Source organism: Salvelinus alpinus, chromosome 13 (assembly GCF_045679555.1).
Source record: "Salvelinus alpinus chromosome 13, SLU_Salpinus.1, whole genome shotgun sequence".
In the NCBI taxonomy this organism is placed as follows: domain Eukaryota; kingdom Metazoa; phylum Chordata; class Actinopteri; order Salmoniformes; family Salmonidae; genus Salvelinus; species Salvelinus alpinus.
This window is the reverse complement of record NC_092098.1, coordinates 26,500,740-26,527,556: the sequence shown is the minus strand read 5'-3', so window position 1 is coordinate 26,527,556 and position 26,817 is coordinate 26,500,740. Positions and strand designations below refer to the sequence as shown.

Below are 26,817 nucleotides of genomic sequence, written 5' to 3'. Positions count from 1 at the left end.
CACTCATTGTGTATTTATTCCTTGTGTTATTGTTTCTATTATTTATATATTTTTCTCTCTGCCTTGTTGGGAAGGGCCTGTAAGTATCATTTCACTGTTAGTCTACACCTGTTGCTTACAAAACATGTGACAAATAAAATGTGATTTGATCTTATTTTTGGGGGTTCTGATGGGGTACTACAGTTGAACTAAGCTCATGAGGAATTTATAGGTTATATTCTTCAAGAATCAATGGGTAGCCTACATATTATAATTCCAAAAATGTATGTAGCAACTGCTGATTGCTCCTTTAACCAAGCACAATATTTTGTATTCCCATTGCGATTGATTTAGACTTTTAGAAATTTGAAAATGTTAAAAAAAATCTACTTTTGTTTTTTCTTTCTGTAAGACCCTGAAGTGCCGAATTGCGTCGGTTTTACTATTATTATCAACATCCACTGTTATCCAAGATTTGCGGAATATCCTCTTCACTTGAGTTCGCTCCTCATGCACGTTGGAGAGCTAGGTAGCGCAGTGTTCCTTTCTAATCCCTTTCGCAGAGGGGTGTAATCAATACTCCAAACAGTTGCAACCCGCCCTGTTGCTGAACCTGTCCAATTGAAACGCTAGTTTTCCGTTAACTGTTTGGAGTAACGATTACACCCATGGGGCGCAAAAAGTTTCTTAAACGGAAGCAAAACGAACAAAACTGGGCGGGACATACCTGAATTTGTCCAATAGAAACTCTCGTTTTGGGACCAATGACTAGGGTTTGGACTAATGATTACACCCCTAGTATAGTGTTCTACAGTAAAATAGCCCCCTTGTGGATCCTGCCCTCTACTGTCACTAACAAATAATGCAAGTTTCCCACAACGCTGCCGCATCATCATGTCCGGAAGTGAGACAATATTGACAATAAGGCCACTGGTCGCAGAAGGGTGAAGTTTTGGATTTGACAGCCTATTCCCCTCGGTCGCAAATAACCACATTACCATCGTCAAGAATCGACGCATATGAATGAAGGGACTCGGGAATCCACGGGATGTTGTCATTGAGCTGAGGATACATTCAGAGCGTGAAAATCGTCATGTCGTTTTTCCGAAGGAAAGGTAAGGAAGTATGATAGCCGGCTAGCGCGAGCCAAAGGGCGTAAAGAGGCTCGCGGGAGAGGTTGAGGAATGCGCGATGGCTAGTATTGACTGAGATGAGAATGCGCTTGACAGGTCTGTGTCAAGTCCACGCCGACAAAATATCCGCTGGATAATATAGCAAATACCAATTTGTTTCTGTAGTTATGTGTTCAAATCTGAAGATCTAAAACTGGCAGCCACACGATCTAGCTAATGCAGCTTTCCTTCTCAATAGTTGTTGCTACTGCTGACGTTAAGTAGCTAACGTTAGCTATCTGATGCTGTGGTGCTAAGACTCAGCTAGCTACTAGTATGCCTGACCATGATCGATAGCAATTCATTCTTGGAGAATGTAGATTATGTTGGTTATCACCTAGATACTAATTAACCTGAAAGCCTTGCATTTGGTGATTTCCTAATAATGTCACGGTAATGTTTCTTTAGTTTAGGTCACTGGCTGTCTTCCATGCCAGTCAACTATGCCATGGTGGTTGGATGGATAGCTCCCCATGCAAGTAACGTTATAAGTAGGTTTAGGGCTAGGCATTCTTCATTGGCATGTTGGAAATTCTGGTGGCGGGGAGTTTAGTTTAATGGCTCTTGGTCAGTTGTCACCAACCGGTCGATCTCCAAGCCATTCCTAGTCGATCACCAAACATGTCTGTAAAAAACAACGATAAAGCCAAGCATTTGCATTCTTATTTTTATTCGTTTCGCGCTGTTGGGTGTAGGTGCACTTGATTCAGCTGCCCTAGCGCCGGCAAGCCAAAGTGTTCCTTTTTTTTTTTTTACCGTTTCATGTGTCTGGAGGTAGAACTCCGCCTACCCGGCAGGCCTTGAGAGCAAATCAAGTGCAACTGTATATCTACCGCTGGCCAATCAGATAGCTCAGATCACGGTGTCTGCACAGTTTCTTCGCACACTAGGACCGTAAAAAAGAAACTTCAAACGCACACCAAAGTTGATAATGTGAGATTTAAAAACGTTTAAAACCAACGAATACAGCAAAGAACTGCAGTTTTTATGAGTAAATTCATGTTTAAGTTGTTATGCAGCACTGTCTATAAGCCATAAAATGCGCATGTTATGATAATCTACCTTTGTTATTATTTGCGCTTGTGTCTTTTTTAATATCGAGGAATAATGCACTTTCTCTGATCATAGGAGTAAGGAGAACATAGGACCTCTGCTCCCTCCCCTCAGACTGACCATAAGATGCAGGCCATCAGTCCAGTAAAAAAAATAAAAAAGAGAAAATTCAGCTGTGCCTCACAAGTAATAAAATAAATAGTCTATTACCAGTGATCATATACCAAAAATTTTGAAATACAATTTCAAAATGGTCTGAGAAGAACAACATTGGCAGGGAAATTCAAGCGTAGCCAATATACAGTGATAATGTATTGGGCCAATAGCCTACTGCACAAACCTCATTGTTACATAACTGTTTTTGATTGGTTAGTGTTGCATAGGCTTATGCTTTTAAGTCATGATTTTTCAATCTGAGCGGTAGATCTCGTCTTGCATTTTGACCCAGAAAGTGATTTTGACTCAGAAAAGGTTGGTGACCACTGCTCCAGGCTAACTCAGTATTTACCTTGGAATTGTGGTCAGAAGACATTAAAGCAAAAATGATTGCATGTAAATCACTAGCCCAAACTATAGACCTCCATTCCTGGTGCTAGTAAAACACACACACAACACACATTTGTCTTGACAGCTACTGTAAAGTATTTGGCCTACAGTGCAAACCATGGATAATATGAAATTATGATGATAACAATCAGTCATATGCAGAGACCTATTTATATACAGAATGAAATTATAAAGCTCTTTGAGGTGGGTAGACATAACCATGTGCTAACCATCTGATGCCTCTAAGGAAAAAGAGCCTTCCATCTTTCCCCCACTCCTCTACTGAACGCTGAAAGCGCCTCAGAAAAACTATTTATGTCATGCGCAAAAGGTTCACTTTCACCACACAATTGTAACCAGGCATATTCTGTTACTTTATGTAATGGAGGAGGACTGAAATGTGTAGAAAAACAGGACTTTGGTTCCAGACTGTTCTTTATGCTGATGAGGGTTTTTTGCAGTAACAACATGACAATGAAGTGACATCGAGCTGATAGACCAAGGCCACTGTAGTCAATGAACACACCTTGTAAGATGGCAGCCATGCTTCAATGTGAAGAATAACTCTGTTCTATTCCTATTAGGAGCCTCACACAAGTAGCTTGCTCCGCTTCCTTGTCTTCTCTGTGCATGACAGTGAGGAAAATAGTTATAATTATTTGTTTGCTAAACAGAGAAGGTTTATCCCACTGTCACAGGCATATCTGTTTCCCGACCAGGCCTAGGCCATTATGTAACTGTATAGTTAAAGATACTTTGGGATTTTGGCTATGAGGCCCTTTATCTACTTCCCCAGAGTCAGGCGAACTTGTGGAAACCATGTTTAGGTCTCTGCCCAGTATGAAGGAAGTTAAAGTTAGTTTGGCAAGCCAATGCTAACTAGCATTAGCACAATGACTGGAAGTCTATGGGTATCTGCTACAATGACTGGAAGTCTATGGGTATCTGCTACAATGACTGGAAGTCTATGGGTATCTGCTAGTTAGCATTTTCCTTCAAACTGCACGCAGTGACACTGCATCATCATCATCATCATCCATATTGCTTTACCCTACAATGAACCTCAGGCACAGTATTCCGGTCACTGATCTCACCCTGCATTTTGAATCAAATGTTAGAGCCTGCTCTAATTACAATGCTATGCAATTCCTTTTTGACCCATAGCAAAAGGCAAGGAACCCGAGCAACCAGTTGATGCTAAAGTCAATAGAGGTGGGTACCGCACTACTACTTCTTTGAAATTATGAATTATAATGCTGTGCTGCTGCCGTCTGTTTCATTTTTTAGCAGCCCTGAAAATAGAGAGGAAATAGGGTCCTTGTTTGAAGTTCTTTGAAAGCAGTCAAGTGTCTCTTTAGTTGAAGTGTTATGTTCACTCACTTTTTTGAGGGTAGCGGTATTTCCCTCTGAGCTTTCTCTTTTTGTAGCTGTTTATATTTGTCTTTGTAAATGTACTGAGAGAGAATGTATTGCTAGTAGGCCTAATTTATGTCCAAAGTTCAGACTTTAAATTATTGGGTTTAAGAGTTTTTAGAGAGATGCCAGTGAAGTATTTTATGTTCTTAGACAGGCTCAAAGGGCTAAGTTAACATTTACACAGAGCACACTGTCTCGCACTCCCCACACCCCAGCGTTAAAGAAAAAAAGTGTCCCAGCACCCACTGAGCTCTAACTGGGCACAGTTATGTACTAGATCACTACACCATTCAGTTAAAGAAGTAGGCCTTTTTTCAGAACCCATAACCTCGTACATAACATACTTTGTTGATGTTTTGGGTTTCTGTCATCTAGAAAGCTAAGCCTACATTCTGTATCGATCAAAGGAAATAAGATACCTATGTTTCTACCCTCCTCCTCCCCTGTAACCCCAGCCCTGGTAGCCCCAGCAAGCCCCCACTCCCCCTCCCATAGCCTCCGTAACCACCATGCCATCCTGGAGGTGGCGGGGCCCAGCCATGTGGCCATCAACGCCATCTCTGCAAACATGGACTCCTTCGCCCGCGGACGCACGGCCATCCTCAAGAAACAGCCCAGCCACATGGAGGCTGCACACTTTGGGGATCTGGGTATGTGCCTCCAGTATTCTTCTGATTTGTCTCATCGTTTTCAGGAAACGTATTCACAAGCGTTTCAGAGAAGAAGTGCTGATCTAGGATTAAGTGACCGCTCTTATTTATTCTAATTTAAAAGGCTAAACTCATCCTAGATCTAAGAAGGAAAAAAAGTTATTTCGAGTGATTTTAATGGATGAGCTTTCTCTTTTAAGTTCTCCTTCTGACTGGACCGTGTGTGCCAATGCTTCAGCGAGTTGATACAATGTGATAATAGTAGGTGGTGGATATGGTGCTGGTGGAATTGGTTTAACTACCAACGGGCCTGGCCTTTCCACAAGCGATTGGTTCAAGGCTAAACCTGCAACGCACTCCTGCATGAGTTAGCCTTTTGACCAACCAGCACACTACCAGCAAAGATTTTTAGTATGACTCATAAGTAGGGCCCTGAGTTTTTCCTGAGGGACCACATGTCCTCATCAGGAAAACTCCTTATATCTCATGCATCATACTGCAGGGATTTTTCTGCTGCCGTTGTAATCATTGGGTTGGCCGCCTAAGCATTTTATTTTGTCACCAAAGTCCAAACAGTGTAAAAAAAGTTAATAATAAATTGTAAATGCATTTTCAGGATGGAAAAACACTTAGTGTAAACTTAAACGACTAAGAACAAATTTAAAGTATGTAGAAAATTTAATGGACCTATAATATTTTTTTTATAATATAATCTTTAAGAACTAACAATAACCAAAATAAAAGCTAGACAGTCGGGGATAAATAATAAAATGAATACTACTAAATTCATTGTTTTGTGTATTTTTTTTAAATTTTAGAGCAAAAGAAGCCATGGGAAAATGCATAGAATTGCAGGAAACTATTTAAAACGGAAAAATAAATGATCCACTACACATTTTTTAAATTAGTGCAATGACTGGAAGTCTATTGTAGCAGATACCCATAGATTTCCAGTCATTTTGCTAATGCTAGTTACCATTGGCTCGCAAAACTACATTTAACTTTCTTCATACTGGACACAGAGACCTACAAATGGTATCCACTAGTTCATCTGAATTTTGGGAAGTAGATGAAGGGCCTCATTGCCAAAATCTCAAAGTATCCCTTTAAAAATGCAAATATTTCTCTACACCGCCAAGATGGGGGCCTCTAATATTTTCTCTAAAATGTATCCACCCTGACGGGCTGACCGTGCTCATTGCCATGTCCTCTGCCACGTCCCCTGCCATGCCCACCACCTAAGCCCCCTTTTTATCCAGAAAAAACCCTGTACTGAGAAGTTTTCTGGGTTAATTAAATGGCGACCTGTACATAGTACTTAAATCAATCACCTAACCTAACCAAACCTACATGTACATATTACCTCAATCGATCACCCCAACTACCTCGTATCCCAGTAAACTGACTCGGTACCGGTACTCCTTGTATATAGCCTTTGTATAGCCTCATCATTGTTATTTTGTGTTATTATATTGTGTTACTATTTTATTTTTATCCATTTGTCAAATTTTCTTAATTTTTAACTGCATTGTTGGGAAAGGGCTCGTAAGTAAGCATTTCATGGTAAAGTCAACACTTGTTGTATTCAGCGCATGTGACAAATACTTTATTTGATTATGACACATAAGAACTCCCTAAATCTTATTTTCTCTGAAGATGCAGGCTATTTAAATGAACCATTTCATAAATAGGTAGATATCAGGCACTAGTTTTATAGTGCCACAGCAGCCAGCTACACCAGTAATGTTTATGATAGTGCTGGGACAGGTCCTTTATTTACCGGTGTTGGGGGGGGGACTTGGAATGCAGTAGGGTAGGGTGACTATACTGTGCTACAGTGACTGGACCCCAGACAGTGCTCTGAGGGTGTGAACTCTTGTACAGGAGAGAGAGAAAGGGAGGGGTGGAGGGGTGGGAGAGGGAGCTGAGCTGCCGGTTAACACATGGCAGCCTGCCCACTCTCTGGAGCTGATACTAGGAGCACACAACACTCATCACAAAACACCAGCTCACTGTTTAGTGCTCCTACTCTAGTCCATTATATAATGGAGGCCTCCAGCCAGGCTTCAGTCATACATTCACATGGCCTCCCTGATCATATGACCTGGGAACTGTGCCATAGTTGAATAGGTTTTAGATAAGTATTATTTTTTATTATGGATGATCGTGTGTGGTTTCATTCAGTATGCTGTGGTCCGCTGTGTCTGTTTAGGCTGGGTTAGACTTTGTAAGAACGGATTATGTAGAAAGGGCTTTATAAAGACGTTTGATTGATTGATGGTTTGATTGGTTCATTGTGTGTTTCAGAACGGTCCAGTGTGATCATACTGTTTGGTTGTATAGTGGTTTTATTCAGTATTGTGGTGTGTTTTCAGGGCACTCTAGTGTGAACTACCTGGCCTCTGAGACGCGTTCACGCCTGTCTAAGACAGTGGACCAGATCCTGCGGGACAATTTGGCCATGCCCTACTACATCCAGTTCCAGGAGGCCCGTGGGTCCGACCACTTGGTCCGCTTTTGGCTGGAGGCAGAGAGCTTCCGCTCAACCAGCTGGTCCCGGGTCCGGGCCAACAGTCTCAACTCCATCAAACACAGCTCCCTGGCCGAGCCTGCCTCCACCCCTGTCTCCCCCGACCCCTCCTCCCCCCCAGACATGGACCTACCCTCCGTCCCCAGGCCCCCCTCCTCCCGCCCCCTTACCCCCAGCCCCCAGGAGATAAACAGTAACAGTAGTGAAGGCCCCACTACGCAGCTCGTCCACAGGGACTCCTTTAGCTCCTTAGTGGACCAGAGGCCAGGCACCCCCAGCAGGGAAGATACCCCCCCCAGGCAGAATTCCAGGACAGGGACCCCCTTCAAGCTGCAGTCCACCCACGCCCTCAAGGAGCTCTCAGACAAGCTCATGAAGAGTACGTTTGACTGGTCTTCATAAATAAATATGTACATCGAAATCTGTTCTTAATTTACCTGTACAAATAATGGTTAAGTAAGTAGCCTGGAGTCTGGCGGAGCCGGCTGGTGGTGAATGTTACAGAGAGACGCTATGGCTGTTCTCACAATCCTTTTTTATGAGTTGGGCTATAATTTTGTGTTTTTATGTATGTTTGTGTTGGGCCATAATGTCTGTACCATAATTTCTCTATATTCCTACCTTACTGTTATGACTGTATAACACTCTGACTAGGTAAGGGTCGTTTATTAGCTATATTTATTCTAATCTCCACCATGTGAAACAACTGGCTGTGAGAATAAGTTTCATTTATTTTAATTGCACATTGAAGGTAACAATATCTGAGTTGTACACAATTTGACACCTGTGACAGACTGTTAACCATTTTCACCTGTGTGTTGTAGGTATAGAGAGAGATGCAGTGAACATCTTCACCAAGTACATCTCTCCAGACGCTGCTAGGCCCATCCCCATCACAGAACAGATTAGAAACGACATAGTCGGTAAGAAATTAGTACCCCCACCTGTTTGCCATTAGTATTGACTTTGACTGTAAGACGGTCTCTGTGTGTGTGTGTGTGTACTGTATGAGTATTTTATCAGAATTGTATGAGTACTGTATGCATTCCTATGAAGGTTAGACCTAGTAGGGATGTTGCAACCAACGTTAAAGATCAAATCTGCCCTAATCCTCTCTCGTCTGTGAAGTACATTTAACAAAGTTTCAGGATAACTATTTTGTGGATGAATTGATAATCCGTTGTGTGATTGTGACTGTTTTAGTCCCTTTCTCCACTTTGCCCAGCTAAAATCTGTGGCGAGGATGGAATGGTGGACCCAAACTGCTTTGTCATTGCACAGTCAGTCGTCTTCTCCATCATGGAGCAACAGTACGTTTTAGATTCTCCAGTCTTCATGTTCTAGTATCCATTGAAAGATTGACAATTTCTCATATGAGTTCATGTTAAATGCCAGTGTTTTTCTGTATGGTTCATGATTTGTCTCCTATGATTAAAGTGTAACCAATGTTCTCTTATACACCTATCCACTCGTATATCCACTCTTATATCATAAATGTAAATGTAAATGTGATCACATATCATTTATATTTCCCAGGCACTTTAGTGAATTCTTGCGCAGCCATCATTTCTGTAAGTACCAGATGGAAGTGTTGACCAGTGGCTCAGTGTTTCTGGCAGACATCTTGTTCTGTGAGTCGGCCCTATTCTACTTCTCTGAGGTGAGAGCAACAACTGGACCACACAATTGATGTTGTTTAAACACAACCACAGTATGTTATCAAGTTAATTAATTAATATTAATTGCTGTTTTATTCATTGGTGTTATTGCTGTTGGTGCTACTGGTGTTTCTAATCTATTTGTTTCTATTCTATTCTTCTCTATTCTATTTTACATTAGTGTCATATGGTAGGTGTTAATAGAAGAGTCATTGGTAATGAAGCTAACATGGTGTGTGTCTGTGTGTCTCCCCAGTACATGGAGAAGGAGGACGCTGTGAATATCCTGCAGTTCTGGCTGGTAGCAGATAACTTCCAGGACCAGCTGGCTGCAATGGCTGGCCAATACGACGGCCAGGAGGCCCAGAATGACGCCATGATCCTCTATGACAAGTAAGCCATCCGTTTCTTTATATATAAACTGTGGCCAGTTTATTAGGTTATACCACCCCGTTCATGGAAATGGTTTGCTCCTACAGACAGTGAGTCACGTGGCCATGGCTTGCTATATAAAGAAGGCACACAGGCATCGATGCATTCAGTTACTGTTCGATTGAACATTAGAATGGGCAAAACAAGTGATCTAAGCGACTTTGAGTGTGGTATGATTGTCGGTGCCAGGCGCGCCGGATTCAGTATCTCAGAAACGTCCGTCCTCCTGGGCGTTTTTTACGCACAACACTGTCTTGGGTTTACTGAGAATGGTGTGATAAACAAAAACATCCAGTCAGTGGCAGTCTTGTGGGTGAAAACAACTCGTTGATGAGAGAGGTCGAAGAAGAATGGCAAGAATCGTGCAAGTAAACAGGCAGGCCACAAACAGACCAATTACAGCGCAGTACAACAGTGGTGTGCAGAACGGAATCTCAGAACGCACAACTCCTCGCCACGGATGGGCTATTGCAGCAGACGATCACATTGTGTTCCACTTCTATCAGCTAAAAACAAGAAGAAGCGGCTTCAGTGGGCACGCAATCACCAACACTGAACAATTGAGAAAAACATTCCCTGGTCTGATGAGTCAGTCAGAATTTGGCAGAAGCAGCATGAGTCCATGGCCCCATCCTGCCTGGTGTCAACGGTACAGGCTGGTGGCGGGGGTGTAATGGTGTGAGGAATGGTTTCCTGGCACACGTTAGGTCCCCTGAGACTAATTGAGCAACGATTGAACACCACAGCGTATTTGAACATTGGAGCAGTGGTCTCCAAGGCATTCCTAGTCAATCACCAAACACTGGTTAAAAACCCAACAATAAAGCCTTGTGTTCCTATTTTTTATATATTTTGCACTTTTGGAGGTAGGTGCATTTGATTTAGTAGCCCTATTGCCGGGAAGGCAAAGTGTTCCCATTTTGAATCATTTCATGTGTCTGAAGGTAGAACTCCGCCGAAGGTAGAACTCCGCCAACACCATCAGATGCAGGCCATCAGTCCAGTAAAAAAATAAAAGGATTGAGCTCACTCAGCTGTGCCTCACAAGTAATACAACAAATGATCTATTGCCAGTGTGATCATATACCTAAAATGTGTAAATTTCATTTAAAAATGGTCTGAGAAGAACAACATTGGCAGGGCAATTGAAGCATAGCCAATATACAGTGATAATTTATTGGGCCTATAGCCTACTGCATAAGCCTTATTGCTACAGAACTGTTTTCAATTGGTTAATGTTGCATGGGCTTATATTTTTTTTAAGTCCTGTTTGAAGAAAAAAAAATCTGAGTAGTAAATCTTGGCTTGCATTTTGACTCCAAGTGATCTTGACTCAGAAAAGGTTGGTGACCACTGCAATAGAGCATCTTTGGGATGAGATGGAACGGGCTGTTCACAACATGAATGTACTGCCTTCCAATCTGCAGCAACTGCATGATGCCATTGCGTCAGCATGGACCAACATCCCTGTGGAACATTTCCGACACCTTGTAGAATCCATTCTCCGAATAATTTGGGCTGTTTTGGAGGAAAAGTGGGTCCGACCCGGTACTAGATGGGTGTACCTAATTTTATTTATTTAATTTATTTTACCTTTGTTTAACCAGGTAGGCAAGTTGAGAACAAGTTCTCATTTACAACTGCGACCTGGCCAAGATAAAGCAAAGCAGTTCGACACATACAACAACACAGAATTACACATGAAGTAAAACAAACATACAGTCAATAATACAGTACAAAAAAAGTATATATACAATGTGAGCAAATGAGGTGAGATAAGGGAGGTAAAGGCAATAAAAAGGCCACGGTGGAGAAGTAAATACAATATAGCAATTAAAATCACTGGAATTGTAGATTTGCAGTAGGTGAATGTGCAAAGTAGAAATACTGGGGTGCAAGGGAACAAAATAAATAAATAAATAAATACAGTAGGGGATGAGGTAATTGTTTGGGCTATTTATAGATTGGCTATGTACAGGTGCAGTGATCTGTGAGCTGCTCTGACAGCTGGTGCTTAACGCTGGTGAGGGAGATAAGTGTTTCCAGTTTCAGAGATTTTTGTAGTTCATTCCAGTCATTGGCAGCAGAGAACTGGAAGGAGAGGCGGCCAAAGGAGGAATTGGCCCTGGGGGTGACCAGTGAAATACACTGGCCACTGAGTGTATTTGCTTAACAATATCTTTGGTTTCACACCATCATTGTCTTTACACTATATTTGCCTTTACACTATATTTGCCTTTACACTATATTTGCCTTTACAATATATTTGCCTTTACAATATATTTGCCTTTACAATATATTTGCCTTTACAATATATTTGCCTTTACAATATATTTGCCTTTACAATATATTTGCCTTCACAATATCTTTGCCTAAACACCTCAGCATTACTCAGTCTGGCTTGTTTATTGGGACACCAGTTTAATAGTGGTGGGATCTGTTTCCTCCCCAGGTATTTCTCACTCCAAGCCACCAAACCGCTGGGTTTCGATGATTCTGTGCGGATGGAGATAGAGTCTAATATATGCCGGGAAGGAGGGCCTCTACCAGACTGCTTCACCACTCCTCTCAGACAGGCCTGGACCACCATGGAAAAGGTGAGGGGTTGAAAGTCACACAGTAACATTTGACTTAAAAACAAAAATAAGTTGTCATTTAGCAGACACTCATATCCAGATTGACTTACAGGAGCAATTAGAGGTAAGTGCCTTGCTCAAGGGCACAGACAGGTGTTTCACCTAGTCGGCTCGGGGATTCAAACCAGCGACCTTCCGGTTACTGGCCCAACTCTCTTAACCTGGGTCAAATACATTTGTTGATACGGGACACACACAGGGGTCACTCTGCCAACTCTCAACTGTAAAATCACTAGGAAATTAGCTTAAAAAACAACATTATTAGATTGAACCATAAGGTTTAAATGACCAGTGACAGGCCTTTGGGGTTATTGAAGGTAGTGATACCAGAGCAATACATTTACAGTTGAAGTCAGAAGTTTACATACACCTTAGCCAAATACATTTAAACTCAGGTTTTCACAATTCCTGAGGAATTTTGGCACTTTAGCAAGTCTTTATTTATTGTACACTGCTCAAAAAAATAAAGGGAACACTTAAACAACACAATGTAACTCCAAGTCAATCACACTTCTGTGAAATCAAAGTGTCCACTTAGGAAGCAACACTGATTGACAATAAATTTCACATGCTGTTGTGCAAATGGAATAGACAAAAGGTGGAAATTATAGGCAATTAGCAAGACACCCCCAATAAAGGAGTGGTTCTGCAGGTGGTGACCACAGACCACTCCTCAGTTCCTATGCTTCCTGGCTGATGTTTTGGTCACTTTTGAATGCTGGCGGTGCTTTCACTTTAGTGGTAGCATGAGACGGAGTCTACAACCCACACAAGTGGCTCAGGTAGTGCAACTCATCCAGGATGGTACATCAATGCGAGCTGTGGCAAGAAGGTTTGCTGTGTCTGTCAGCGTAGTGTCCAGAGCATGGAGGCGCTACCAGGAGACAGGCCAGTACATCAGGAGACGTGGAGGAGGCCGTAGGAGGGCAACAACCCAGCAGCAGGACCGCTACCTCCGCCTTTGTGCAAGGAGGAGCACTGCCAGAGCCCTGCAAAATGACCTCCAGCAGGCCACAAATGTGCATGTGTCAGCATATGGTCTCACAAGGGGTCTGAGGATCTCATCTCGGTACCTAATGGCAGTCAGGCTACCTCTGGCGAGCACATGGAGGGCTGTGCGGCCCCTCAAAGAAATGCCACCCCACACCATGACTGACCCACCGCCAAACCGGTCATGCTGGAGGATGTTGCAGGCAGCAGAACGTTCTCCACGGCGTCTCCAGACTCTGTCACGTCTGTCACATGTGCTCAGTGTGAACCTGCTTTCATCTGTGAAGAGCACAGGGCGCCAGTGGCGAATTTGCCAATCTTGGTGTTTTCTGGCAAATGCCAAACGTCCTGCACGGTGTTGGGCTGTAAGCACAACCCCCACCTGTGGACGTCGGGCCCTCATACCACCCTCATGGAGTCTGTTTCTGACCGTTTGAGCAGACGTATGCACATTTGTGGCCTGCTGGAGGTCATTTTACAGGGCTCTCCACGTCTCCTGATGTACTGGCCTGTCTCCTGGTAGCGCCTCCATGCTCTTTTCGCACCAAAGTACATTCATCTCTAGGAGACAGAACGCATCTCCTTCCTGAGCAGTATGACGGCTGCGTGGTCCCATGGTGTTTATACTTGCGTACTATTGTTTGTACAGATGAACATGGTACCTTCAGGCGTTTGGAAATTGCTCCCAAGGATGAACCAGACTTGTCGAGGTCTATTTATTTCTGAGGTCTTGGCTGATTTCTTTTGATTTTCCCATGATGTCAAGCAAAGAAGCACTGAGTTTGAAGGCAGGCCTTGAAATACATCCACAGGTACACCTCCAATTGACTCAAATGATGTCAGCTAGGCTATCTGAAGCTTCTAAAGCCATAATTTTCTGGAATTTTCCGAGCTGTTTAAAGGCACAGTCAACTTAGTGTATGTAAACTTCTGACCCACTGGAATTGTGATACAGTGAATTATAAGTGAAATAATCTCTCTGTAAACAATTGTTGGAAAAATGACTTGTGTCATGCACAAAGTAGATGTCCTAATCGACTTGCCAAAACTATAGTTAACAAGAAATTTGTGTAGTGGTTGAAAAACGAGTTTTAATGACTCCAACCTAAGTGCATGTAAACTTCCGACTTCAACTGTATAAAGATTTGGCTTTGAGTTACCATGTTGTTGCCAAAGGCTAGGGATGATGCTGAAACACTTTGCCATGCTCTGAAGAAAACGGAAGATCTTTATGACTGAAAGGCATGACCCTCTTGCATTTTCAAGTTCAACTTTACTAATTTGAAGTTCATGTCATTTTTCTTCCCTCAGGTCTACATGCCAGGCTTCCTGTCGAGTAACCTTTACTACAAGTATCTGAGTGACCTTATCAACTCTGTCCGAGCAGATGAGTTTGTGCTGGCCAGCGCTCCCGGTCAAGGCGTGGTCCCAGATGGTGACCGCAGCACCAATGCTACCGAGGGGTCTCAAACCCAGGTAGATAATCCCACACTTGACCTGCTCACACCCTGACATTTTCCTAATTTCATGAGACATTTTGAAAAGTTTGTCAATGTGCACTCGAATGAATAAATGTTCAACAGCAGTAGCACTCGTACCTTTGTCTGTTAGTCATTTTCCCTCCTGAACCGTTTAGGAGATAATGAACTTCAAGTAAATAGCTTCATACGTGGAATATTATTCCCTCTAGTTCTTCTCTAACTGTGCAAAGTATTATATTTGTTCTCATTACAGCAAGCTACCAAAAAGGTGGCAGCAGTGAAAATCCTGAAAAATTTTGACGAGGCGATAACGGTGGACATAGCCAGTTTGGACCCAGAGTCCCTGTACCAGCGCCCCTACGCTGGGTAAATCTGCATAACCTCCTCTGGCCTTCTCAGATATACATTTTCAGCATTCTCTAAGTACTGTCGTCTGTAAACAACATTTATTATTTCAACTATTTGATCTGGTGTTTTTTCCCCATATGCTTCTCTACTGGATGATATTTTAGAAAATAGTCAAATAATGGTGCTAAATTTCCCCCATTTCTACCCCTGAACTAGCCTGATTTTACTAATGTAATATTCCCAAAAGGGTTCTTTTGATACACTGGCGTACTTAGCTTGCAATGGCCACTGATGTGTGACCTAAACCACTCCAAATACAAACATGTTATGAATGAATATATGATGTTAAAAAGCATATTTTCAAGACTCCACCATGCGGTCCTCAGTGTGACCGAAGATTTGTAGGTTATCCCCATTACTTTATAGCAGTCTAATAGGCCAAAGACACAGACTGATATAGTGCAGCCCCAGTAGTGTCCTAGTTGCAGTAAGAGATTAGCCTGGTCCCAGATCTGTTTGTGCTGGGACCAAGTGACAACGACGATAGGAGTTGGCTGTACAGCACAAACTAATGTGGGACCAGTCTAGTAACAGTGTGCTGTCTCCATAGATATCTGGTATCTATGACATCATTGGCTATGTCCCCTCTCTATTCAGAAGAATGACGTTTGGGAAAGTGAACGAGCTGGGCCAGTTCATCAGGGAGGCCGAACCAGAGCCGGATGTGAAGAAATCCAAAGGTAATTTACATTGACAATCTATATCTTTCTTTTTCTACTTCTCTCTTCTCCTATTTTTTTCTTTCTCTACTGTTCATTGTTGCTTGTATAATTTGTGTCATGTCACTCAAGCATGCATGGTGTGGGTATTGTCTTCTATTCTCATCCTAACCGCAAACAGAAAGTAGGTTTAAATAAGTGGGGCACCCCAAATACAACGCAAGGTGCTTTTAGTTCTTGTAAAAGACTATACAGTATAACATTAATATATTATTTAGGATTTCTAAGAAGAGAATGTTCTCTGAGAACAAGAAGAAATCCATATAAAAGTCCTGGACTAAACCTTCCGGGTTAAGTGGGCATTGTGTCAAGAAGCAGTGCGGCTTGGTTGGGTTGTGTTTCGGAGGACGCACGGCTCTCGACCTTTGCCTCTCCTGAGTCCGTACGGGAGTTGCAGTGATGAGACGAGACTGTAACTACCAATTGGATACCACAAAATTGGGGAGAAAAAGGGGTAAAAAAAATGTATAATAATAATAACGACAATGAGTGTGAGTTTTTGTCACAACCCGGCTCGTGGGAAGTGACAAAGAGCTCTTATAGGACCAGGGAACAAATAATAATGATCAATCATTTTGCTCTTTATTTAGCCATCTTACATATAACTTTATTTGTGCATTGAAAATTGTGAGTAACTCACCACAGGTTGAGAAGGGTGTGCTTGAAAGGATGCACATAACTCTGCAATGTTGGGTTGTATTGGAGAGAGTCTGTCTTAAATAATTTTCCACACAGTCTGTGCCTATATTTAGTTTTCATGCTAGTGAGGGCTGAGAATCCACTCTCACATAGGTACGTGGATGCAAAGGGCATCAGTGTCTTAATAACAGTGTGATTTGCCAAGGCAGGATACTTTGAGCGCAGCCCAATCCCGAAATCTGGCAGTGGCTCCTCATTAAAACATTTTCAAAGAACCGCTTGTTGCAATTTCGATGAGGCTCTCTTCTTCAGATATCGGCAAGTGGACTGGAGGCAGGCCATGAAAGGGATAACGAATCCAGTTGTTTGTGTCATCCGTTTTGGGAAAGTACCTGCGTAATTGCGCACCCAACCCACTCAGGTGCTTCGCTATGTCATATTTGACATTGTCCGTAAGCGTTCATTTGTACACAAAAAAAATATACAATGATGGAAAGACCTGTGTGTTGTCCTTGTTAATGCAGACAGAGAAGAGCTCCAACTTCTTAATCATAGCCTCGGTTTTGTCCCGCATGTAGTTGCGGAGAGTCCCTGTAATCCTAGATTCAGATCATTCAGGCGAGGAAAAAACATCACCCAGATAGGCCAGTCTTGTGAGAAATCATGCACGCGGTCAGACAAGTGAAAATGATGGTCAGTAAAGAAAACTTTAAGCTTGTCTCCCAATTAAAAACAAAAACAAAAAAAAACACGTGTCAATACTTTGCTCCTTGATAACCAACGCACTTCTGTATGTTGTAAAAGCGGTACATGGTCGCTGCCCATATCATTGCATAGTGCAGAAAATACACGAGTGTCTTTCAAGCTGTCAGGCATTCCCTTGGCAGCAAGAGCCTCTTGGTGGATGCTGCAGTGTACCCAAGTGGCGTCGAGAGCAACTGCATTCCACTATGTCTCCCTGTCATGGCTTTTGCGCCATCAGTACAGATACCAACACATCTTGACCACCAAAGTCCATTTGATGTCACAAAGCTGTCCAGAACTTTAGAAATAGAATTTCCGGTTGTCCTGGTTTCCAGTGGTGTGCAGAAGAGGATGTCTTCCTTAATTGACGCCTCATAAACGTAACGAACATGTACCAGGAGCTGTGCCAGGCCCGCCACGCCTGTTGACTAATCCAGCTGTAACGCATAGAATTCACTGGCTTGTATGCGAAGCAGTAATTGTTTCAAAACTTTCAAATCTGCCATGTCACTGATGTGTCGTGAAACAGTGTTGTTTGATGAAGGTGTTTTCTGTATAGTTGTTTTGGACCTTTTCCCCCAGCATTGTCCCAGCCATATCTGCAGCAGCAGGAAGAATGAAGTCCTCCACAATAGTATGGAGCTTGCCTGTCCTAACCACTCGGAAGCTCACCATTATAAGATGCTTCTAGCCCCTTCTTATTAATGGTATCTGTTGCTTTTATACATGTCTTACTACTCGAAAGTAATCTTAATTCTCGCTCCAAACACTCCTGTGGCTTATTTTTCATATTGGCGTGTTTTGTTTCTAAATGTCTGCGCAGGAATGAAGGTTTCATCGAGTTGTGAGATAGTACTTTTGCACATATAACATACTGTGGCTGAGGAAAGGCACTACTCCCAATCTAAGTGAACCCCAAGTCAATGTAGTTCTCATCATATTTGCGCCTCTTCGATGGTCCAACGTCCCTGTATGTTGTTCGGTGCTTTCCCTGGTAAGGGGGCAGTAGCTCTTCGGCTGCATCAGATTCACAACTGTCAGTGTCCATGCTAGCTGGGCTAACAACAAATGTAGAATTACTAATACAAGCATTGGATGTGCTCGTGGAAGCAGAACAACTTGTCGTCAACAGGTGCAGGTGTAGTACTGCTGGTAGTAGCAGTGCTACCAGTAGAGCTGGTATGTATCGTTATGGACGTGGGCCTTTAATTTTTTTTAACCGTTTATCAATTTTCGCGCAAACGGAATGAGCAGCAGCTACGTTTGGCTACATACGGACCATTAGTGGAATTCCCACGAGAGAGTAACGGTTAATGTGATTGTATGTTAATTATTTGACAAGGCTACCTGTATTTGACATTGTGTTGTTATTTCGCTAAACACTAGGTGGTTTAATTTTATTTTTGGCAGTTGAAACGAGGCTAATCAGGCGAGAAAAGAATCACACCCAAATGTATAGCCCCGTTGGAAAATTTAAATGGACTGTTTGAAAATGTTATTATTATTTAACTTTTTATGTGAATCACATTTTTATTTGCTGTACCCCCGATGGCATTGCTTACCCCAGTTTGGGAATACCTGTTTCAGAGGAACAATAGATGAGAGGCTTGTCCTCTGACTATTGACATCTTCTTCACTCACTCTTCTCTCTCTCCTCACAGGTTCCATGCTTTCTCTAGCCATGAAGAAACTTGTTCAAGGCAACTCAGATGAGGTGTGTACACCAACAAAACAAGCTCCTCTTATGTTCAATCTGTTTGAACTAATGAATAATAGGAATGATGAACATATTGAATTGTAACTTGTCTATGTGTGTTTAGGCCCAGGAGGAAATGGCCTGGAAGATCGCTAAGATGATCGTCAATGACGTAGTACACCAGGCGCACCACAACAGTCCTGACAAATCCACCAAGGTATGTCAAATTGTTCCGGATATCTGTATGCCCCAAGCCATTGCATTTATCTAATACAGTAGTCAACTATATCAAATAAAATGACTCTTCAGTCATGACAAATTTACTGTTGTATGATGATTGTCCATGTTTCATTGTCCATCTCTCTCCCTAGTTATGACCCTCCAGTGGAGAACCAAAAGATTGTTACTCCCTTCATCCTATAGAGACAGACAGTGACAGACAGATGTCACCTAGTCCAGTGATGAACTGTACACTGGATTCACCTTATGGTGAAACGCATCAATGAAGGTAGAAGAACAAAAGCATTCCATCATCTCCTGCATCAACTTGTACTGGTTTGTGTGTGAATATATGTGCGTGAGCGAAAAACTTGAAGTATATCATCCATCCATCCAACTCGTCGTAACACTATGAAGGTATCTCTGTGAACAAATGAAGTGGAAAAAGAAAAGAAAAGTCAACAAGGCGGTTGCACAGAGCACCCGACTTCCTTCCTTCCTTCCAGAACAAAAAGGAGGGATGACAAAAAGGACACAAAATGGTGCTGAACGGGAGCTGTCAGAAAGAGCAGCACTTCAGAAAGCAATGGTGCTGCCGTGGTTACCTCTGTTACCATGCCATCTAAGAGGGAGCCTGCAGGGGCCTGAAGCATCCTTCACGAAGCAATCACTAAGAAGACTAGGTTGTCCTCGCCATCTTCTCTCCGTACCCCACCACCACTACCGCCTTTGCCCATTCCTCATTCTTTGTTTTTAGATTAAATACATTTGAAAGTGGTCAGACTGATGCCCAAAAAAAATTCCAGCTGGAAGTAGGGGCTTTGTGCAGTTTTATTTTGCGGCAGATGCGTATCCTGCTGATATTCCTTGGCATTCCTGGTGTATTTTGTCAGTGGGGTGGGTTACTATGATGAGATGGTGAGTCAGAGTTGTCCTTTCCTACCCTCCTGGCTGTGCCCTAATGTACTTTCTAGAGCAGGTCAGACATGTTACAGTCAAACTGGAATGGACCTTCTTGATTTCCTGGTCTTGCCATCTACCTGTAGCTCTGGCGACCCCTGGCACCTTGTCCATATCATTACAGAGCATAGGCTAATGAATAGATACTTCTTATTATGGCCTGAAAAAGACGTGCTACAGTTGCAATGAAAGAAGAACTCCAGGCTACTCCATGTATTGTTATAAATATGTCGATTTCTGGTTTAACCCCATATATTAATGTTAGTTATTTTTTATGGTGATTGTTGCGGTTTTCTTTTTTGTATGTACTGTCGAAAGCAATGTTTAAGCAAATCTCATTGAAGTGTACTCAGTGAATATAATGTTATTATTATTATGACTTTGCCTGAACCAGAAAATACTATTTTGGTACTATGTACCACTAATATTGTTTCTCTGACCTATGTGTTCTTAATCTATAATATATTTAAATTGTGTTTGATATAAATATATATATATATTATTGAAATGTTTGCCTTGTGTTTGTCTATTTTGTTTTTTTATATAGAAGGGACAGAAATGCTACCAATGATGGAAAATGACAGAATTCTTTCTCTTTGCACTGATTATGTATGAAATCTTGTCTGCTGCCAAACAGGGATGGATTTGGCTCTATTTCAGTCGTCATTAGCTTGTTGGCTGGTCATAGTTTGTGGCTATCACGTTGTTAATTGCACTTGGGAATTTAACCTCTAGCATTGCCAGATGGTAATGCAACCTGTAATTCAGCAAATGAATGCTCATCCCAGTGCAGTTTCAAGTGTGTGGTTAGCTTTTGCATAAGCTCTATTGGTGTTGATGCTGCAGTTTTGCGCATCCAAATTGTTTTATCCTCATTTTATGTTGTACAGTATGATATACTTTATTGTAAGTATTTTATGGCGTTCATGTAATAAAACTTTTCTGCCTATATTGTAGCTGAAGTAGGTAACGTTGTCAAACAGCAAAATCAGATTTTTCTTGTTGCAATGCCATTTAACCAGTGGGGGGCAATGTGGACTGTATTGAAACAAATGATAAAGATAAACGTCTAACTACAAATGATTAGCAATAAGTATATAATATTCAGTGATTTGGATGTTTGTTTAAACGACAAAAACAGCGTTTTGTCCAATAATAATTAGGACTAGGTTATTTCACAAAAAATATTAGTTCCTCTTGTTTCCCACAGAAAATTGTCTTATAAAATTGGCACTTTAGCAAATGTTTAGCCAAATGGGCAATCTTTGTGGTTTAGTATCACTTTGCTCTAAACATGTATTTACCTACCGTAAGTAACATGAGGACACAAGTGAAGGTTTACAACATTTCTCTTGATGGGGAGACGCCCACTTGAGTATTCCCTGTGCGCAATGACGCGCGCGCCAATGTGGACACTTTTGTTGTGTTGCCTACTGGTTACCACGCGTAACCAAAACCACGGCTTCTCCTGCTGAACAAAGCGCGGCGACTCAAATACCCGGACCTATAGACAGCAACTGCAACACTAACATATGTTTTATTTTACATCTCGTGAGTAAAATTCGATTAAGATCATTTGATAGTTCCATATTTCAAACAGTGACAAACAGCTTTTGTGTCCTGCCGTGACTCATATTTCTAGATTCTCAAGTATAGTCGCGGATAGCCTATTTAAAGGAGACATTACTTCTTGTTGAGGTGGCAGCTTGTTTACCTAGAAGTGCTCATGTTTGACTCTTTTATGAAATCACGAGCCGATGTTTGGGTCACTGGAATATCCCTTTAAATCATTACGGATAACAAATTGTTAACTAGTTCTGTTGCTGCAGGAGGCTGCTGGTGTAAAATTTGTTGGGGAGAGCTTCACTTTATCTCTTCTGGGTGTGTGAGCTCCAAATGCATTCATTGCTGGATCGGAAGAAGAAAGAAGCCGGGGTTGGGATCGATCTGTCTCTGAGCTACTCGTTGCCCCAAGCTGCGAGGATGTTCAGCTGTGTGGGCTGCTTTTGGGTCTTCCTGTCCTCCGCTCTGGTCGCTATCTGTAGTTTCAGTTTTATATCATCTGCATGGATTGTCAAGGACCATCTGAAAAATAAGGACTCTGTGAGCTTCGGCTTACTTTGGCACTGCTCCGAGTCCCTGGACCATATGTACAGATGCTACACCTTCGGAGGACCCGGGAAATTCGCTGAGATTCCATCCAGCTCGTGGCAGGTACATGACCATACATGGATCATACATGCAATACTTGAATGAATGTGTTATGGTAACAAATTAGTAAACAGTGTTGCGTATTACATCTCAATAACGTAGCAACTACATGAGCATGCAGTGGCTTCCAGAATCCACAAAGGATAGTGTTCATTATGTTGTCTGTGATGAGCAAACATACCCCTTTGTCTTATAAGACCAGCTGAGAGAGGACTTTGAGCCATTGCAGCTCCTGCATCACTGTCTTGAGTGTATTCAGGACTCCAATATAGTGACATTAGTGTTGTTGATGATGGACATGGCAGCATGCACAATCAATGAGATTGAACTAAATCCAACCAAAACCATAAACAGAACACTTGCTGAACACTGATCTCCCAAAGGAATAGGTATAGATTTCCATTAGGTGTTGTTCAAGCTCATAGTCAACAGGTGTTATAGAATTAGTTATGTCACAATGAAAGGTCCTTGCCCTCAGGTGAGACCTGTTGACAAGGCTGGGGTTGTGGATTAACCTTCACAGCAACAGGCTCTCTGGTGGATGGATGGAGAGGGGCCTTGTGCCATCAGTGTCTATGTTGGCTAATCTCTCACCAGCAGAGGGCAAGTGTTTGGCACTTTATCTGGCCGATATATGGGTTTCTATTCTACCACTATTAGGAATTAGGTACCATTAATAGGTAGTACAGTACACTCAGGGAGGCGTAGCTACAGTAGTAATGAACTGTAGAACTAGCAATAAGGACCTGCCATTTCTTATGTTACTATTCACTATTTATTCTGAGCTAAATTGTTTGTTTTAGCTAAGGAGCTGGGCCACGGTTAGCATGGCAGTTGAGTGAGATGACAGTATTGTAGTGCCATAGGGAATCTCTCACATCACACACTTCCACCTTCAGTCAGTGGTCTTGTTTCTTTAATTCTCAGGATAACTGGTTACATAACTACTGCCAGCCATAGACCCAGACACTGGTTACAGTTCCCTAGGATTTCAGTTTTTCCTATTCAGAATATGAATGCTTTGCTTTGACAAAGCATAGCATAGTGCTTAATTTAGTTACAGTCATTAATGGGTCACAAACTATGAGGGAGAGATGCTCTTGCTCCTCTTGTTAAATAGCTGATGGGTTTTAACAATCAATGGTCTTAATGTAGTAGCAGTGATCCACTTTTGAAAACGTGTCAACAAGCATGAATCTTCAGTCTGTAAACACTAAAAATCTGTCATAAAAAGTATTTATAATTCAACATTTTAAAGTCCATTCAAAACAGAATGAGGGCATGTGCTAAAATAACAACTGGTGTAAAGCTATGGGACCGTGTGCTAAGTTAAATCAAGAGATGGCTGTCTAAGTGACTGTTGGCTAACTTCCCACCAAATGGAATGTGTGATTGTGTAAGTTATCTTATTTGCATCTCTGGGGCAGCCAGAAGCATGGGGCCCCCCGGGAGTCCAGTTGCATTGCACCATGGGTATTCCCGTAGAGCTGTCCAGTGCATTCCAGTCCTTCTTTTCATTCTAGATTAGAAAAAGCAGGCCAGTTGGACCCACGACCATGCTGTAAAAAAAAACTGCAATATCCCACCAGCTTCCGTAGGAGTTATGATTATGTATGAGCAGGATAAATTAACATATGAAAGAGATATATAATTAAGTGGCAGTTCAGATGTAGTAGCTAGGGGCTGTGTGCAGGAAAGAATCAAATGCGTAGCTACTATAGTTTTCCCACACAGGTAGAAGATGGGATTTATACTGGATCAGGCAAACAGGTCTGAGCAGAGTACACAGTCTAATACAAAGCAGAGCAGAATGAGTTAATAATTCTAGTACTTTTAGCCCTTCATATCTTCAAATGATGAAGATTCAGGTGTTTGTGGATAGGAGGTACTGTATTGCTGAATGGGAATTCCATGTATTTGTGCTGGCAACTAATGTTCCAGGGACCTTTGAAGAGTGTTATCACTTTATTTGAAGGGTTTCATCTCTGGGTTTTGACACATTTCGGAGTAGTCTCACCTGTTCAGACAGTCAGGCGATACAGTACCTTTAGTACCCAGAGAGTTGCTAACTGAGCGAAGTCCTTCTTGTACAGTGCCTAGTAAAAGTCTACACACCCAAAACACAATTACAGAAATGTTAATGCCAAAGACACACCAGAATGGCTTTCTAAGAGGGGTTATTGAGTGGTCTAGTCTCAATTCTGACATAAATTTACTTGAAAATCAGAGATAAGGTTTGAATATTGCTGTCTATCAATGATTCCCAACCATATTTACAGAGCATGAGCAATTCTGACAAAAAGTGAGTGTACAAAACATTAGGAACACCTGCTCTTTCCGTGAGACAGACTATCCAGGTGAAAGCTATGATCCCTTATTGATGTCACCTGTTAAATCCACTTCAATCAGTGTAGGTGAAGGGGAGGAGACGGGTTAAAGAAGGATTTTTAAGCCTTGAGACAATTGAGACATGGATTGAGTATGTGTGCCATTCAGAGGTAAATGGGCAAGACAAAATATTTAAGTGCCTTTGAACGGGGTATGGTACTAGGTGCCAGGCGCACCGGTTTGAGTGTGTCAAGAACTGCATTTTCCCACTCAACAGTTTCCCGTGTTTATCAAGATTGGTCCACCACCCAAAGGTCATCCAGCCAACTTGACACAACTGTGGGAAGCATTGGAGTCAACATGGGCCAGCATCCCTGTGGAATGCTTTTGACACCTTGTAGAGTCCATGCCCCGATGAGGCTGTTCTGAGGACAAAAGGAGGTGCAACTCAATATTAGGATGATGTTCCTAATGCTTTCTACACATGGTGTATGTTGCCCTAAGAGTTGTGCAAAGTTGGTTGAATCTTATTCAGGTGCTGCCACCAATTATTTACTCTGGGGTGTGAAGACGTACAGCTTTTTACATTTTTTTCTTTTCATTTTGAAAGTTTTCCATAATTTTCGTTCACTTTGAAAATATTGACTATGCTTTGTAGATCTGTAGGAAAAACATGAATCCTTTTTAGATTGACATTTAAGGCAGCAAACTTTAAAGACTGTGAATGGGGTGTGCAGCCTTTCACTAGGCACTGTACATGGATACGTCTGTGATCAGGTTGGCCCAAGCACAGCATCATAGTATCCCATGCTGCGTCATAGTAGCATAGCATCCCAGCATCACGCCCCATGGGCATTAATAAGTTACGGCCCTAAGAGTCCGCCTCACCCCTTCCAGGCCGACACCCCTCATTGGTGTACAGATTATTCCGCTGATGCTCTTGTCCTCCTTTTTAAAACAACTCCACCTCTCTCTCTCACACACATTTACACACACACTCACTTACACAAAAACAAACACAATATGCATCCCGAACACACAAGAACACATACACATGCACACACAAATATGCACACAAATATGCACACACACACATACAAACACACATACATATGCATGCATTCACACACCAAGCGCACATACACACTCACACACTAACTGACCCCCCTCCAACATTCATTTGTATATGACAGGTTAAAAGGCCCCCCTATCTCAGAAAGCATGGGGTCTGTGGAGTCCATCAGTGAGGGGCTGTGTTCAGCTGGCCTACAATGAGAGCTCACACTGATTTGTGTGTGTACAGAGCCCAGTAGAGGGGACAGAACAAGAAGGAGGGCTTTGGCTTTCTCACACTCCCTCTGTGGCTGGCCTAGATGTGCTCTGGTTCTGTGGTCAATTTCTGTCCTCCGTCCATGTTTTAAAGCCCTGGTTGGCCTGCGCTGACATCCAGCCTTGGCACTGAGGAGCTAGCCAAGAGATGTGCCAGTGTCACGTTCTGACCTTAGTTCTTTTGTTATTTCTTTGTTTTAGTATGGTCAGGGCGTGAGTTGGGTGGGTTATCTATGTTCGTTTTTCTATGTTGGTTTTTTCGTTTGGCCTGGTATGATTCTCAATCAGAGGCAGGTGTTGTTAGTTGTCTCTGATTGAGAATCATACTTAAGTAGCCTTATTTCACCTGTGTTACGTGGGTGGTTGTCTTCCGTGTCTATGTGTTCCACACGGAACTGTTTCGGTTCGTTCACTTTATTGTTTTGTATTTCAGTGTTCAGTTTGATCCATTAAATATTCATCATGAACACTTACCACGCTGCGCTTTGGTCCTCCTCTCTTTCTCCCAACGAAGATCGTTACAGCCAGGCTGCAGCACTGACTGGCAGGCCTGATAGTGTCTGCTACAGTGGCAACTAGCTCTGGGATGGAATGAGTGTGTTAAACAAACAGGTTGAAAACACATGCACAGATGTAAGACCTGATCTTGTAGAATAGAACACAAATGTGATACAATGGAATTATACAGTAACTATACTCTATTACAAAGTTATATAAGCAGTCAATATAATACATTTTATAAACAGAATTGCATAGTTTACTATAATATTAAGGAATGAACTGAAACGGAGGGGATTATTAGAATCAACCCTGATTATATCAAGTCATTTCTCCACCTCTCTCATAAGACTGACTGAGTTGTGTTGATGTTATTGTCCTCAAAGCAGCCTGAGTCCTGCCTGCGCGTTCTGGGGCAGCAGGCAGCGGTTGACAGGTTGGTAGGTGTCAGTCAGTCCAGGTGTTAGAGGTTGCCAGGTTGGAGGAAATGTTAGCTAGGGGCTTGTACTCAGACCTGCTGCTT

General features: G+C 42.3%; 2 protein-coding genes across 2 annotated transcripts in view; both read left to right on the top strand.

The window, feature by feature from the left end:
- Window positions 1-841: 841 nt before the first annotated feature.
- On the top strand, window positions 842-20,877 carry LOC139537456 (A-kinase anchor protein 10, mitochondrial-like). Its single transcript, XM_071338764.1, has 15 exons — window positions 842-1,094; window positions 3,915-3,962; window positions 4,622-4,816; window positions 7,192-7,725; window positions 8,171-8,269; window positions 8,572-8,656; window positions 8,883-9,006; window positions 9,261-9,397; window positions 11,889-12,033; window positions 14,374-14,538; window positions 14,797-14,909; window positions 15,549-15,631; window positions 18,715-18,767; window positions 18,874-18,966; window positions 19,121-20,877. Exons 1-15 carry the CDS (start codon window positions 1,073-1,075, stop codon window positions 19,124-19,126), a joined length of 1,902 nt encoding a protein of 633 aa, XP_071194865.1. The 5' UTR covers window positions 842-1,072; the 3' UTR covers window positions 19,127-20,877.
- Window positions 20,878-21,364: 487 nt separating this feature from the next.
- LOC139537455 (LHFPL tetraspan subfamily member 7 protein-like) overlaps window positions 21,365-26,817 on the top strand; it is a 316,078-nt gene continuing 310,625 nt past the window's right edge. Inside the window, exon 1 of the mRNA XM_071338763.1 lies at window positions 21,365-22,142. Within this exon, the coding sequence (XP_071194864.1) occupies window positions 21,825-22,142 (318 nt within the window). The 5' untranslated portion in view covers window positions 21,365-21,824. The remainder of the gene's footprint in view (window positions 22,143-26,817) is intronic.

Bases quoted from the DNA above. Each gene is read 5' to 3' on its own strand.
- LOC139537456 (XM_071338764.1), top strand. From the start codon at position 1,073: ATGTCGTTTTTCCGAAGGAAAG. The intron at 9,398-11,888 runs GTAAGCCATCCG...TTTCCTCCCCAG, and splicing joins GCCATGATCCTCTATGACAA to GTATTTCTCACTCCAAGCCA. The intron at 12,034-14,373 runs GTGAGGGGTTGA...TTCTTCCCTCAG, and splicing joins CCTGGACCACCATGGAAAAG to GTCTACATGCCAGGCTTCCT.